This window comes from Podarcis cretensis, assembly GCF_951804945.1.
Source record: "Podarcis cretensis genome assembly, chromosome: 6".
Classification (NCBI taxonomy): Eukaryota; Metazoa; Chordata; class Lepidosauria; order Squamata; family Lacertidae; genus Podarcis; species Podarcis cretensis.
Window position 1 is genome coordinate 47,586,781 of NC_137175.1, and position 17,298 is coordinate 47,604,078.

Genomic DNA, 17,298 nt, shown 5'->3' on the forward strand with positions numbered 1-17,298 from the left:
TGAACTGAAGGGTTCAGCCAGCCTGCTTATATAGAGCTCCACTAGAACGCAACAGTAACCATTTTCTGTAACTATCCAATCACTGAACGTCACTTTCGATCCCTTATTTGCATATGTGGACCTGAGTGAAAACTATCTACAGTTTCCCCCTGCTGGCCCAGGGTGAGAACTTCAGTACATAACAGTTAGCAACCGTTAGCATGCTAAAACCACAATTCATAAGAACATAAGATGAGCCTGTTAGATCAGGCCCATGGCCCATCTAGCACATCCTGTTCTCACAGTGACCAACCAATTGCCTGTGGGAAGCCTGAAAGCATTACATTCTTCTAACGCTCACCACTGATTATTAAGAGCTGCTGCTCACCAAATTATTCTCTTTCTACTAACGTTAACTTTCAGGTTAAATACGAAGTAAATGTTACATATCTGAGAAGTCTGGAAAAGACAAGACTCTTAGCTGTGGGAGTCCACCTTCCCTTATGTCACTGCTAGTGTCTAAGAGCTATGTGATAATGCAAATCCTTCTACACCTTTTAGATGCTAGAAAAAGAGGGCCATTTTTCATTATCGCCATCTCTCCTGTAGCTCTCAAATGCTAGGAAAAGAGATTATCATACATCTTTTAGGAGGAAATAGCAATTCCTGCAAATGTAATGGCATGTACAGCTTTTAGGCAAGGATGGAAAAGTTCTATTAAGCAGTAAGAATAATTCTTCTTCACTTTTGACCCTGAACAAAATGCATTATCAAAATAAAGGAGGGTTGAGAAAGAATTAAAATCAGCCTTGCAATGTGTGAGTGCCATTCTCAGGGGCACTGGGGGCAGGGGGAAGAGTTGCACTGTGACCATTTTTTTAAAGGGGGAACTAGCAACCTTGTATTTAAAGGTAGATCTACCCTAGAAAGTTCCTTAGATTCCCCTGCTTTAAAATTAATCCAATCCTTGAGTGATATTTTTGCCCCACCCTGGCAAAACATGTGAAAATTGCTTTGAAAATTGGCCTAGCAGTGATTTCAATTGTTTGTTAGAAAGACAGTCCCAGGTGGATGGAACCAAAGTCCTTGATGGCTCTTAATTGCTCCTAAAATAGCACCACAGAAACTTCAGACACTAGAAGAAAATAATTTCCATTCTTGGATCCCGTCCCAAGTTGCTGGCAAACCTGCTGTCATTTATTCATCAGAGAGTGATGAATAAGCAGGCGCAAAACATTATTCTCACCAGTTCTGGAAGGAAGCCATTTTTGGTTGTCTCATTCCACACGGCTGCTTCTGCTACTGGCAAGTCCCACACCAAGGACACCTCACCTCCCATGCCAGGGGAATTCCTTAGCACGGGGTTAATGCATGTGGTGACCCCCTTTCCCCCTCCCCCAGTTTTGCTGGACTCCCAACTCTCATTGTCCCCACACAGCATGGTTAACCATCAGGGATGCTGGGAGCTACAATCCAATAGCATCTAGAGAACATCATATTGGAAACTCCCCACTTTAGCAGGTCGCGTCCCCTCCTCATGAATTAGGACCAGTTTCTCACAAACAGCAGACTGAGTGGTCAACCTCTGCCTGGTCTGTACTGTTCTACTGATGGTAGGTGCTCATAGATGGACAAATGCCCAGATTTCCATATTCACACACAGACATACCTCACACACAAATGCTTGTACATAGAAAACTAGAGGGAGCTTCACACAAAACAACCTCTCATGTACTGAACAAGTGTGTGAAGGGACTGTGGGTCCTTACTGTCTCTCAGTACAAAAACTGATGTGCCCCAATGCATCATCAATTGCCTGAGCTGGAGATTAATGGTACAATTTCTTGTTTTTCATACATTTTCTTCTCCAGGTAACAAGCTGGGAGCCTATATATTGTTGCTATTGTCGATTTGACTTCTGAGGAAGGCCAGACAAGAGTAAGGGCTGCTTCAAAAAGTTTCAAAATTCCTACCTGGAAATCAACCCTGCACCCTCACAAAAGAACATCACTTAAATAAAGAAGGGTTAACCCAGAGAATAAATGGAGCTTGAGGGTACAGCAATGCACTGGCATCACCAGGGATACAGCAAAAGGAATGGATGTAGCTGAGTGGTAGTGCATCTGCTCTGTGTGCAGGTCTCTAGTTCAATCCCTGCCATCTCTGGGTAGGACTGGTAAAGGTAAAGGTAGGTAAAGGGACCCCTAACCATTAGGTCCAGTCTTGGCCGACTCTGGGGTTGCGGTGCTCATCTCGCTTTATTGGCCGAGGGAGCCGGTGTACAGCTTCCGGGTCATGTGGCCAGCATGACTAAGCCCCTTCTGGTGAACCAGAGCAGCGCACAGAAATGCCGTTTACCTTCCCGCCGGAGCAGTACCTATTTATCTACTTGCACTTTGACATGCTTTCAAACTGCTAGGTTGGCAGGAGCAGGGACCGAGCAATGGGAATTCACCCCATCGTGGGGATTTGAACCGCCGACCTTCTGATCGGCAAGTCCTAGGCTCTGTGGTTTAACCCACAGTGCCACCCGCATCCCTGGGTAGGACTGGTAAAGAACCCTAACTCAAAACCTGGCAAGCCACCGGCAGTCAGTGTAGACAATGCATCCCACATCATTTAGTGCAGGGTCGTCGTCGTCCCCGACTCCTTGCCTCTACCATTATCACCAAAGGAATATGCATGTGCTTGCAATTAAGTCGTGTCAAGGTTAAACTGCACCAGCAGTTCAGTGACTTGGCTGGAAGTTTCCCTGAGGACTGAACACCAGAGTTAGAGCAGAGGTGTGAATCCATTACTGGAATGACCCTGCTTCCTGCTGATTCTGCTGGAGACCGAGCTGTTTCTGACCAGAGGATATGAATGGAATCAGCTGTCCTGCTGCTGTGTCCTCAATGGGTGGGGATTATGTGCAATTATGTTGTCTGTTACACCCAGCTAGCCACCCACAGTGTGTTTAAAAAATAAAACAAATCTTAAAGCATTTATTGTCATGTCTCTGACGAAGTAGAAGATTTGAATACCTTCGCTTTTTCCCTCCTAACGTGTCCAAACATGGGGATCTGCCTTGCTAAAAGAGCCTCAGGGGAAAGCATGGAAAGGGGCAGGGAGCAGGAACTGCCAAGCTGTGATCAGACATTTCTGTTGGCCCAGCCAAGTCCAGACACTTCATAGCTGAACTATGTGATTTTAGCTGGATTCTAAGGGCTGCCACCAACATGACTTTTTGAACATGTGCAGCTTAAAACCTGTTTCCGAAGAGGTGTGCAAATGCCATTTTAGAAGTCTGCTTCTCTAGAAATGTACAGATTCAGTAAATCTCCATTTGCATGAATGTTTGTCATTTGCAATCAAACAGAGGCACATTGGAAAGCCTTAATTGACATTTGCATGGGTCCGGTGGGGGACGGTGTTTAAAAAGGAATATCAGGGCAGTTTCACTATGAAGTGAAATATCATCAGTAATATTTGAAGACCAATCCACAAAAGAGACTTAAGGCGGATCAGAGGAATACAGTCAGTGAAATGCCAAGGTCCAAACCAGGGCAGGAAAGAAATCGATGCCTCAGTATTATATACTTCGTTCAATTTAGTTTAGTTTAATTTGGAGGTTTCATAAGTAGTCTGGTAGTCTGGTGCAGGTCACCACTAGAGCTATGTCTGCTGCTTGGCGAACAGATTGCCTCTTCTTTTTTGGCAAAACCATGGGAGGAATTCAATTTCACACTATTATTATTGTTCTGCCAGTACAACCATTTTTTGCTCTTCTGCTCCCACGTGCTGTTCTAGGGATTCTCCCAACCCTCTGGGGTTGATTGGGGGGTGCATGGGCAAATGGGGAGAGAAGATGAGGGAAAGCCACTTTGCACTAGCCAGACTCATTGCTGATACAACTGTTTTGTTGAATCTAGGCCCATGTGTTTTTGTCTCAAAAACTGAACCTGAAATGGGGGAGTTCTATTTCTAAGAATTGCCCCAGTAAGTCCCTACACAGTCCTAGGACCAAAAAAGCTCAAAGACCCACAAGGATGTGATAACATGTGCCAAAGGCCAGCAGCTGATGATAGCATTTTTAATCTTGTGCTGTAAATAATTATATCACAGAATATCAAAAGTGCTGAACCACTGTCTGAGCAGTTAATAGACCAGCCTTCTGAAATTCATTGAGAGTGAATTTTCCTGAAAGCTGGAATACTGCACCAAAGGTGTGTCAGCTCCAGCAGTTTTCAAGAGAGTGTGATTCTTCTGAGTGTTTGGACCAGTCGATGTTATTACTTGCAGTAGTTTCCTTGCAGTAACCTGAAGCTGCTCCTGTTGAAATCCTATGACGTCAAGAGAAGAAACAGCCCTGGAGTGGCGCATGCCCTGCTGGCATTGAATTCAGGGTCAAATTTGCTGAATCCCAGGATGGCAAAGTGTAAACACCTGAGGATTCATGCTAGGTTTGTTGCATATCCTTGTGAGAATATGAGATCCATTCTGCTTCAAAAACCCACTGCATAGCCAATGCGGCAAGATGCAGAAAGCCCCAGAAAAGAAATGTGTGTATGCAGATCTTAAAACATTCTAACCCAAATACAGTGTATTTCTGTTTTGTTTTCCTGTGTGTTTCCATTCTGAGCTGTGGCAAAGGAAACAAGACAAGGACAAGTGACAGCAGAGCAAAGGGAGATTTTTCACTTCCAGAAGCACAAATATCATAGCACACATGCATATATACACAGAAAACCATGAGCCAGTCAAACCTAACAAATAGAATGGGTTTTATTATTTTTTATTTAAATGATATAGTTCTTCTATTGCTGTAAACCATTTTGGATGGGCTTTGCATAGAAATTCAGCGTAGATATATTTTGAAATAAATAAATGCACAAATGTTTAAAAGCCAATACTTCTGACAATGGCATAACTGTAACCCTTTCCATCTCAAATAGAGGAAACATTATCACTACCACATACAATTATATCTATAGTGTTGCCTTGTACAGGATACTCCTGGAAACAAAAGGGCAAGGATTAAAAGATTAGATAAAATGGTGGTGGAAGAGCAACAAGCAATTTAATAGCCACAGTAAAACTGACACAAGCTGCCAATTACTCTGTTTAAACTTGCAAATAGCTGGAGGATATTTTCAACCCATGACCATTATACAATGCTGCAAAACGCATAGGCAGCTTGGAATGTGTGCCATTGCTTGAGCAACAGGTCAAAAGTCTGCGTCTCAAAAGAATTCAGGTTATAGTTTTGCTTTCCCTATTTGTTTGTTGTGGGCTGCCTTCCCCCTGAAATGTAGCTTTCTCCTTAACATGGAGACAGAAGAATGGGGATGAATTTCGTAACGGTTTTTCTAGAATGACTGGTTTTAAATAACTGTTCTTATGAGTTTTCTCTATACCCATCCTCCGCTCCTACTTCCTTTTTAAGAACCATACCTTTTGTATTTTTAATATGTTTGTATTTGTATTCATTTCTGTATGTTTGCGTAATGTATTGATAAATAAATTGTTTCAAAAGGAAGAAAGGAGGTAGCTAGCTAGCTTAGGGAACACAAGGGGGGCACACACAGCTCTGTCCCCGAGAGAAGAAGGAGCAGCTGAGAGAGATGCTGCCACCAACAACAACCCACGTACACCAGAATCTGTCACCTGAAGTTGCTTCCTCACTCTGCTTAATGGTAGAGCCAGCCCTGATGGCTGTCCCTGCTGCACAGGGGCAGCCAGAGCATATGAATTCCATCCCAAATGGTGTGTTTAGGAGGATTCTTATGCTAGAGTGTGGTGACAAGGCAAGTCAGAAGAGAAATTGTTGAGAAGGGAAATGAGCCACTATACTTATAGGGAAAGTGGGGTTGTTGGAATGGACAAGGACTAAGAGAAGGGATGGATTTAGGAAAGAAACCCAGTGCTTTGGCCCTGGCATCCTGTTTCACAGGCCAAGAGTTGCCCTGCCCTTTCCCTGACTCATCACCTTTTCCCTTTGGAACAGGACACCAGGCAGCCAACACACCACAAAGACATGCTTGAGAATCCATGGCTCTCACATGCATAGGAAACAATTAGCAAAAGTTGAGTCACGGAAGGCATGGCTGAAGTGTGCCAAACGGGAGTGGCTCAGGTTAGTTCTTCACCAGGCACCGTGTCCACATCATTAAAGAGATTTCCACAGCGCAGTTCTCTAAAGTTCTACTCAGAAGTAAGTCCACCCAGTTCAATGGGGCTTACTCATAAGCAAGTGTAAATAGCATTTTAATCAAAGGCACAGGAGCACAAAAAAGCCTCAATACCACTTTGCCCATTTCCACAGGTGCTGGAATTGCATATTATGGGTGTGTCCAGGGAGAAAATCACCAGGTATCAGGTCTAAAAGGAGAGTGGCAAAGAAAGAAAAATGGATGGGGAGAAAGAAGAGAAGGGTTGATCTTTGGGCCCTAGCCACTACTGATATACAGGTCCCCCACCACCGATGATGTCCTCAACCGGGGGAGGGACCTCCCCACTTCTGATATAACACATAAAGGTCGCAAACCAAGTACTCTGGTGGCAGCCCCAATGCCACTATGGTAGCGCACAAGCGGATCACCACAGGAGATGGCCAGAAAGTGGTACCAAAGGTGTTGAAGTTACACAGCCTTACCCTAGTATTTGACACCCAGGATATATAGAAATACCCGGAGATATAGATATACATACAGTATTTTAGTTCCTGGTCTAGTCTCATAACTGTAATTGGTTATAAACTGTTTTTAATATTGTATTTTTAAATTGCTGTAACCTGCCATAGGACTTTATGGTGAAGGGCAGGTAAGAAATATTGATGATGATGATGATGATGATGCAGCTGCCAGCACAGCCCAGATATAATAAGTCAGTCATCTGACACTTAAAAGCTACTGACTGCTGCCTGAGCCCTCGCTTTGATTGCTTCTCCCAGCTTGACTTTCTGTGGAACTGCCTGCATCCCCCTAGCTCTGACTGTTTCCTGATTAAACTCTGGCAAAACGCAACTCACCAATCCTAAATATTAGCAGTGACATATCTGTCCACAACGTTCACCGGATACTATGGTTTGTGACACGTCGTGCTCCTTTAGCAGATAATCTATGCTGAACGCCTACTGGGCTTCAAGTGTCGGTAGGCTTCAGTTTCATAAGGCTCTTTTCTGTTTATTTTTTTTTTCTTTCAGATTATCTAAGAACATCAGAGTCCTACTACATCAGATCAAAGGCCCATCTAGTCCAGCAGCCTGTACTCTCAGCCAGACAGATGCCAAGGGGAAGCCCAAAATTAGGACCTGAGCACGGCAGCACTCTAACCTGAGCAATTGGTATTCAGAGGAACACCTCTTGTGATACTGGAGGTAGGACATAGTCATCATCACAGCCAATGGCCATTGGTAGACTTATCATCCATGGATTTATCAAAGCCTCTTTTAAAGTTGGTGATGGGAACCATTGCTTCATCTTGTGGCTGTGAATTCCATAGTTTAACTATGCACAGTGGGAAGAGAGTTCTTCCTTTTGTCTGTCCTCTTCCTGTGGGATGTAGCATAAGCAATCAAGTACAATACTTCCTGTTTGCCCAGAATGGACACACAGGGGGATGTTACTCCAGCCAGGAGGACTTCCTGTTACACCTGTCTGGAGCATCCTCCCCCTGCATGTGACCAGGTAGATGGGTGTGACCCTGTGAGAGGGCCAGTCACGCAGCCATCTTCCTCTTTGACTCTCTTCTGATATTGATGTTATTTTGCTGTCTGCTGGCTCTCACCCAGCAGCACATGGGCTCATTCCCATATGGGATTAACTCAAACCCTTTTCTGTAACTACAAGCTAATGCCTGCCTTCAGGGAACCTATTGTGAACTGAATGTAAATTAACTTTTTATCATTACTTTTAAAAGAAGACTTTTGTGTCTTTATTCTTTTTAAGAGGGAACAAAGGGAATTTACCAGGAACAAACCCAATCTGGACAAGCCAGATGGGATTGTTTAAGTAAAGAGATTCAACGGAATCTACCAACTGGCTTCCTGCTATACACCGGGGACTGTACTCTACTAATGACTCACTAGCGTGAGTGGGGAAGGATAATATTTAATCAATATATCCTCTCCTACCATCCCACAACATTTCCACACTACCAGCATTCAGCATCATGGGGGACCTTAGGCTATCCCAAGAAGCCATTGGTTCATCTACCTTAGTACTGTTTATGCTTACTGGTAGTGGTTCTCCAGGATTTCAAACAAAGGTCCTGCCCAGCCTTCTTTGGAAATGCCAGGGATTGAACTGGGGACTTTTTGCATGCCAAGCAGGTGCTCTCCTGCTCAGCTAAGGGCCTACCCTCCTATATTACAAGAGAGAGAGAGAGAGAGAGAGAGAGAGAGAGAGAGCGCTCCAATATCCTTGGATGGGCCTGCCTCTCACTGTGTGTTCTAGCAACTAGCATGAGGTGGCTCTGCTCTTGTTGGCAGCCTGCCGAATTATCTTCTTGGGTGGGGGGGCAGCATGGCTACCTATCAACAGTAGCTGTCAAAGAAATCAAGATGGAGGAAACATTGGCTAGATAACCCTGACCCAAAGTTTCCCTCAAATCACTAGAAAAACAGACTAGGTAATTCTGCACCATGTTTATTTAGCCACACCTGCAATTTTGTTTTCATCAGTGCTCAGATGGAAACATCCCTGAACGAGGTGAGAAAGAGGCACTCCACCAATAGCCTTGGGGGAATGTTCCTTGAACTGAAATATAATAAGATTGATTTCACCTTCCTAGGTATACATCCTACATTCATCTTTACATTTCCAACAATGTTTAATGTTTGATTGACAGAACGCCACTGACTCTTGTTACCAATAAATTAACAGAGCTCAAGAAGCACCACAGAGACGACTAAAAGATAATCTAAGGTAACATACACAAAGCTTAGCAAATTAATTATATTCCTGAAGTGCCCTTCCTTAGCTGACATACCTCCAAGTATCTTACACTGCCAGAACGGAGTGAATGAAACAAATTGCAGAGAAGACAACTTGCGTTGTGTGGTGGTTCAGAAACCGACCTGTGAATCAGGACATCCCAGGTTCATATCTCACAACTCTATGAGCTCACTGGGTAGCACTGGGAGATCCACTTTCTCAGTCTGAGTCTCCCATCTGCTAAATGGAGGTTAATAATAATACTGACTTACCTTACAAGTAAGGATTGCAACCTGATAATATATGAAAAATATGCCTTGAACACCAAAAAAAGCTTTGAAAGCACCACAAAAAAGTTCAGTATTATTCTCCCTTTAGCAATAGGATATGGCTAGGGGGAGGGGGGAATCTAGAGAACCAAGAGTTATATTTTATATGATATGAAAACTCATTCTTCCCCATGTTTCAGTTTAAGTTTCAGATTTTGCTTTGTCTTTAAATCATGTTCCTCTACCCCAGCTTGGTCTAACTTCAAATAATTTTTTTAACCAAGTCAATGCATCAGCCAGAGAGATCAGAGAATGCATTCAGTTAAAAAAGAAACTCCCAACTGACTTGAATGTGCTTGGGAGCCCAGCCATCTAACCGGCATTAGAGAGCCAATGCAAGCTCCCAATAAAATTTATTGCTTTGGCATTGGCTTGAGTGGCTTCTTGGCTGCTCAGCGTTTGGCTGAGACACACAAGCTGCAACCCTACACCATGTACAAGGGGAGCAGGCACAGAAAGGCCTTTCACAAGAAGCCAAGGTAGCCTCCCCTTCCGTACCTGGGCATTCATGCCAGCCAATGCCACGTTGAGAGGCTGGATGTCAGAAGGCCCATCCCTCTCCACCCTTCTAAACCAGGTATGGGGATGGGGATGGGGATGGGGAGGAGATGGCCACAGTGGCTTAGGAGAGCCTGTGACTCTCGCTCCTTTCACAGGGTTGTGGGGTGAAGAAATGCAGTCATTGTCTGCTTGCTTCCTCCCATCCATCCATACAATTCTCCAATTGGTTTGATACAGCAAAAATAGATTATACTTCCATTTGTTACAATCCAAGTCAGCTCCAATCCAAAACTTAAAAGTAAGATTAGAATTACAATACACTGTGAACCAGGGGTGCCAACTTGGGTAGAATATTGCGGGAGGGAAACCCTGTCCCACATAATCGATCACATGATACAGCACGCGCACACCATTTGAATGGCAATGCCCATCAACTGGTGGGGGGGGCACGAAGGGACCTCGGCCCCTAGGAGTTGGCTCCTGTGCTGTGAACCCTTGTCAAGATTTATTGTTATTCACTTCTATTTGTTTGTTTTTTAAATAATATTTTTATTGACCTTTTATGAAAACAAAAGCATTTCGTTCACTTCTATTTGTTTATACTGTACTCTACACTTCAGCCCTCCATGCTCTGGTAATTTCCAGACTGGATTATTGCCATGTGCTCAACATGGGACTGCCCTTGAATTCAGAAATGATTAACAATAGTACAGTGATTTCCCTTCTGTCTCAGTCACAGCAGTCACTATGGAGAAATTATGGTAACACTCGATTGAAGTATACCCTAGGGACATGAGCTTAATCTCCAAAGTAAAAGATTTTCTAAGTCTATTTCAATATCTGTACCTGCATTTGTCCTGAAAGACAACACTTTGTGCTTGGTAATTGTTTTTAAAATTGTCAATGAAGTTTGGAAGAAGAAGAAGAAGAAGAAGAAGAAGAAGAAGAAGAAGAAGAAGAAGTAGTCATCCAAAAATGTAATTGTCAGGTTACTGGCTGGGATTTGGTTTAGAACCCACACAACCCTAGTTATAGAACTGCACTGGTTGTTTCCTGGTCCAATTCAGGATGCTCACACTAACTTTTAAGGCCTTAATGACCTGGCTCCAAATACTTGCAAGGCAGTTTCATTTCCTACAAACCTTATTGGATGTCATCAGCAGATACGGTCTTCTTGGTAGTTCCACCACCCTCAGAGTGGTGGCCCAGGAGAGGGATCCTAGGTTGTGGAGTTCCCTCCCTACAAAAATATATCTGGCACCTTTTTGTCTGTGTTGAAGATACACCTCTTTACCCCGGCTTTTGACACTTAAGTTATATGTTTTTGGGACCCACCCTGTTCTTGTGATTTGTTTAAACTGTTTTGAATGTTGTATTTTAAATTGTTGGGACCTATCCAGTGACCTTAATGTGAAGACTGTAATAAACCAAAGTAAAATAATGATAATAAAAATATAAAGTAATGAATAATAGGGTTTCCTAGGGGGCTAATGTAGTGAATAAATGTGATGTGATAAAAAAATTAAAGATATCAATAAGATATCACTGACTCTCTCAAAGAGTGCAAAACTGAAGGCACCAAAATATAAAAAGCTTAAAATATGTTTTGCTTTGACAGAGCTGACAAGGAAAGGATTTTTAAGTTTAGTGGTTATCCCAACAAACTGTCTTTCTCTGAGAGGACTGTGGATAACAACCAAATTAGTACCCATGATGCTAGACTTGTAACAGTGATAACTGTGCCACTCAATGCTAAAGCCAACTGTAAATCAGTACCTAAGCAGAGAATTGTTTTTAGGGAATCTCAAAGCAGTTGATCCAGCAAAAGTGTTGACTTTACTGCTTCATTAGTCTCTTACCTCGAAATTTCTTGGGTGGATTATCCAAATCACCAGCTGTTGGTTCCACCACACACCGGTCATCCACCAGCCTGAAAAACAAGCAAGAAAATATTCAGTTATGGCACTTGACTTTGAACTCAGTGATTTCAATGGTCTGAAAAGTTATCTGTTCTATTGTCTCCTTGCTCTGCCAGCTCCCTCAGCCTGAATTGAGATGAGTGCTGCACCCCATATTAAAGTTTGACTGAACTTAACCATCCAGGGGTCCTTTACCTTTATCACAGAGAACAGGAGACACAGGGTGACGTCCTGCTTTGTGTTTGCTAAAGCTGCAAAAATAATTCAAAGCAATAACACAGATTCCTAGACCTAGTCGTAAATTTTGGGGATATAGCATCATTATTTTATGGTACACCAGCAGCACCTTGGGGTGGGATATCCAAACAATCAAGCATCTGGTTTGGTTTGTTTGTTTTTGTTTGTGCACACACACCAGAGACCAAATGTGCTTTCAAAAATAAATTAAAAATTCCCTTTTTTAAAAAAATGAATAAAAATAAATCTTGAACATTCTGTAGCAGTGCAGCTAAACTTGAAAATTATCATTTGCCAAGATGTTCTAAAACAGACAGCTAATACAAAAGCTTCAAAATGTGTTATGTGTTGAAACTGCAGAATAATTTAAGTCTAATCTTGTGACTTTGAGGAAGCCAATTCATGATTTTGAACATTTGGGGTTACTCATACCAGACTACTGAGTTACTCAAAATACATAATTTGGTACATCTTTCTGACAGCCCATATATTTGAGAACAATCACTTTCATTCTAAGTGTCAACTAACTTCTCTATTAAGCACAATCATTTCCACAATAACCTAAGAATTACAATTCCTTTTTGTTTCATGTTGGAAATAACGCAACATCAGCAGTGATAACCTTTCATGTTTCTGAACGCTTTTCAATATGATCTTAAATGTTGAAGAAGCTTTTTGTCTCTCTACATACTCTTCCTCCACACTGGATACTTTCTCAACGTTGGCTAATATAAGAACTCAGTGAGTGCTTGGATATGAAACATATGAGGCAGTCTTAGACCAGAACAGAAAGACCAGGCCTCTCTTCTGCCTGCTACCCAAGATCCATTTAGCTGGAGATACCAGGGGTTAAACCTGGGACCTTGATACAGTGGTACCTCGGGTTAAGTACTTAATTCGTTCTGGAGGTCTGTTCTTAACCTGAAACTGTTCTTAACCTGAAGCACCACTTTAGCTAATGGGGCCTCCTGATGCCACCGCGCGGCCAGAGCACGATTTCTGTTCTCATCCTGAAGCAAAGTTCTTAACCCGAGGTACTATTTCTGGGTTAGTGGAGTCTGTAACCTGAAGCATCTGTAACCCGAGGTACCACTGTAATTCATTCAGCCTGCTTAGGCAACAGTACCTAATACATAAACATTCTGTGCAATTAAAAAGTTATTTCCTATTTGTCAACAGAAACCCCTCTGCATTATGCTAATGAGGAAGGTGGTTTGGTAACTTGCCATCATCGCTCTCAGTATATAAAATAACATAACTCCTCCGTGTATTTTGGCATGTATGCTTCCATTTGCAACAAAGTGCAGAACACTGTCATCATGAATCAATAGAGGCCAGTAGTATAACACAGATGCTGGGGGTGTACCTCCTCAAACCTAAGGCTCCCACCCCCACCCCCTCATTTCAGAAGCCACAATAACTCTGATGCATCTTGCCCTTTTTTGAAGTTTATTTCTATCTTGACTATGGCTGCAAGCTTTAAACGATAAAACATGTAACTGAATGTTTAATCATTCAAATGTGTCACTGTTTAAACAGTGGAGCCAAGGAGGAAGGGCACATTGATATGGAGACCATATAAGCATGCCCAGCATTGAGTGTGTTACAGTAATCCAGTCTTGAGATTATTACTAGCTCATGGATCGTTGCAGGCAAATTATCCTGATCCAGGAACAGTTGCAGCTGCTGCACCAGCCCAAGCTAGGAAAAGGCCCACATAACTTCTGAAGCAACTTAAGTCTCCAGCGACAGTGACTGGACAGCTCCATTAAGTGCCCAGGCTGGAAAATCCATATGAACAGAGTCCACATGTTCCAGCAGCAGCCAACCTCAGACAGCTTCAGCTCTGACTAGCTCCCTCTGCCTTCTATGATAAAGGAGACCACCTTGACTGAGCACTCATAAGCTTCAACAGAGTGAAAGGAAACCCTTGTGGCCCTCTGGATGTTGCTGAACTGCAATTCCCATCAGCCACAGCAAGAATGGTCAATGGCCGGGATGATGGGAGCTGTAGTTCAGCAACCTGGAGGACCAAAGGTTCCCCATCCTTGCATGAGGGTTTCTGAGCTACAGTCCTCAGAGTCAGAGGCAAGGGAGGCAGGTCCATTAGGGAAAGGGGGCACTGGCTGACCAACCTCAGTCTGCCTCAGCCAAACCCCCACCAGCTTGCCTTCTTATTGACAAAACTCAGGGTTCATTCTGTGCGTCATTGGCTCGGCTTCCCCGACTTGCCACCCTACCAACTCCATTTGGCACCAGCCACCACACCTTGGGCAAGAGAGATGCAGGTTAGTCGTGCCATGTAAGTCAGAGCCAGAGCAGCAGACACAACAGTGTACAAGTGAAAACATGACCAGGGTGTAGGTGATAAGCTTATTTTAGGACCCCCCCCCCAGATTACTAATAAAGCACATTTTCCAGTTGGATGAATACAACTGGGCTACAGGTTTCTATTTTGCATTGTTTCTAAACTCAACTTCTGTTAATTGTGTACTGTTCTTTAGCTTTTATTTTTAGATTTTGTACATCACCTTGGGGCATATGTGGAAGGTGATTAAACAACAATAATCCCCCCATTGCCTTCGCAGAAACAATACGGTGCCATATTACAGGCTGTCAATACATTATGCTGGGAAGAATGTTGCAAAAGGCGGCGATGGGGATTCCAGCAGGATCTGAGAACAGCTGTGTGTTGAACAACCTGTTGCTTGCATATCAAGGGACCCTGTTGCTCCAGAGAATCAGGCTCTGCCTGCTAGAGCACTTCATTCCATCTGTCTCCTTTCCAGCTCTTCCTATGGTAGTGAAACAAACAGCTAGCTGCTCCTGGCACTTAGGGAAGCACATTAACCAGGCAGCCAAAATTTTAAACGTACACAAGTTTTTACTGAATGCATTCAAACATTGCCAGGGTGTCCTCAGCAGGAAGGCTCAGGGTGAAGGTTGGATCCCACAGCGGTAATCCTTTCTCTTTGAGACTGGAGATGGTCTTCAACAAGCAATTCTAACATGACTGATCAGGATCCATTACTAGGTTATGGTAGATACTGAGGCTAGTACTAGCTCAACATTTTTGGGTGTGCCAGCTAACCATAAAAAAATGTATATTGGGTCACCAGATTCATGTTGACATTAGCATTCCATGAAATGATACTGCACACTTATCCAAATTTAAGGGTTCTTTTCTTCCATTTCAAAAAGTAATTCTTTTTGTTTGCTGAACTATTATCTAACAGTGGACACTTCAGCAGTGAACCTTGGTGAATAAGAAGCAGAAGAATCCAGAGAAGGGTTTTCACTACTGACACTGTGATCCCAACTACATGTGATGCTCATTCACAAACATCTCTCCTCCCCAACTTTCTTTTTTTAAACATAAGCAGACAAAACAACTACAAAAGGAGGGGGAGTCACTTAACCTTTTCACCTCTGGCTGCTTCACTACTCAAAAGCATTTCCTGCCATCACTACCACCCAACAGCACAAGTGAAAATGTATGGGGCATTTTCACAAGTGACACTGAGAAGAGCTTTTAATCTTGTGGAGGGCAGTGTCTGTTAATGCAGGAAAGAAAAGGGGGGCAGGCAACAACTTGTGAAAACACCCTGAAAGGTTTGGGTGTAAACATCCCTAGTTAGATAGTATGAGTTGTATCTCAAGTTGTACTCAGAGTAAATTGAACAGACCTAAGTTAGTCATGTCCTGAAATTTTAATGGGTTTACTCTGAAAAGGACTAACGTGATTGGATACAACTCTATGTCCCAAACAAAGGTAAAGTGATTTTATGGAGTGGTGGGGAAGTTAAAGAAGTTAGGAAACCAAGTTTGGCAGATTCCAGCCAAAAAACCCTATATCAATTAAGAGCATTCAGAAATATGAAGTTCATCTGCCACCTGAAAGCCAGTAGAAAGCAAACCATGGGAATATACATCAGCTTGGGTAAAGGCTCAGTGGTAGAGCATTTGCCTTGCTTACAGAAGGTACCAGGCTCCTTCAGGTTGAAATGTCCCCTCCTTGAAGCCCTGGGAGGCTCTTCCCAGTCAGTGTAGACCATAATGAAGTAGATGGACCAATGGCCTGACTCCATAGAAGGCAGCTTCCCGGGTTCCTTGGGCAGGGATTACCGGAGCCAAGGTACCAGCATCCAGAAAGCTATAGCTCAGTGGCAGAGCATCTCCTTTGCATGCAGAAAGTCACTGATTCAGCTGTCAACACGTGGGGATGTCCCCAGTCTGAAATCCTGGAGAAGTGCAATCAGCCAATGTAGACAATAGTGAGCTAGATGGAGCAAAGATCTGACTCCAAAGGCTCAATAATAGATCTCATAATGACCAACAGTACTTCAAATAACTTTTCTGACAATCTCAATATAATCTAGGGCAAGACCTAGGATGCACTGCACTTTAAAGGTTAAAAAACAAAACAGTAATACTGTTTTGAATGAGAAACAAAGAATTAACCAGCGTTCTGTAGATCTTCTAGGAGTGTTGTTATATGGTCCTGGCAGTTGCACAATTGAATATTTTTGCTGTTGAACTTTGAACCAGTTGAAGTTTCTAAACTGTCTTCAAAGGCAATCCTGCATCTACCACCTTGAGTTCCCTAAAAGATATGTGTAACTGACCGACTAACTGAAAATCTGCTCACCTCTCTGACATGCAAAGGACCAGCCAGTCTTTTATCCCAAGGGCTTTGAGAACAACGAAGAGCTGGGAAATAGATGCAAGCACTTAAGCAGCAAGAGGCCTCTTGAGTACTTTGGAACAAACCCAGAAACCAAACATTGTTTGCCTCTGTTCTTAAGTGAGAGAAATAGACGGCCTAACGTCTCTCAGTTCAGTGTTTTCAAGCTACTTCAAATTATGAAGATTGTACAAGAAGCCTTTTCCATCCCTTGAACTGCTCTCACAATCTGAGAAGAGCGTTCTCTTCTGTTGCCCTGCCAACTGGATTTCGTATTTAGATTCTCTAATTCATTTGGATCCCCAAGACCTGGATGTAACAAAAAAAAATAGGCAACCATCCTGGAAATCAGAGGTGCAAGGAAGCAAAGAATCATAGAATTGTAGAGTTGGAAGGGACCACAAGGGCCATCTAGTCCAACCCCCTGCAGTGCAGGAATCTTTTTGCCCAATGTGGGGCTCAAACTCACAACCTTGACAAGAAGCACGTCACGTTCTTCTGACTGAGCTACAGATATGATATAGCAAAAGGTGACATATTCTCATTTCCGGCACCTAGTGTAATCTCTGTGAAGCTAACATAGCAGCTTTGATCTGACATCAAGGTTGCTGAAATCAGAATGTGCTTCAGCGTCATTACCAAGCACTTAATTGATGTGCCCTTGGTCTTTTCTTGATGAGACAAATTTCCATTCAGCTGAGACAGTGAGCAAGCAATATTATACAGTAGGCACT

At 43.0% G+C, this 17,298-nt stretch overlaps 1 protein-coding gene across 1 annotated transcript in view; it reads right to left on the reverse strand.

The window, feature by feature from the left end:
- Window positions 1-17,298, reverse strand: part of ITPR3 (inositol 1,4,5-trisphosphate receptor type 3) — a 96,801-nt gene that overhangs the window by 58,645 nt on the left and 20,858 nt on the right. Inside the window, exon 2 of the mRNA XM_079980965.1 lies at window positions 11,584-11,654. Coding sequence (XP_079837091.1) covers window positions 11,584-11,654 — 71 coding nt within the window. The remainder of the gene's footprint in view (window positions 1-11,583; window positions 11,655-17,298) is intronic.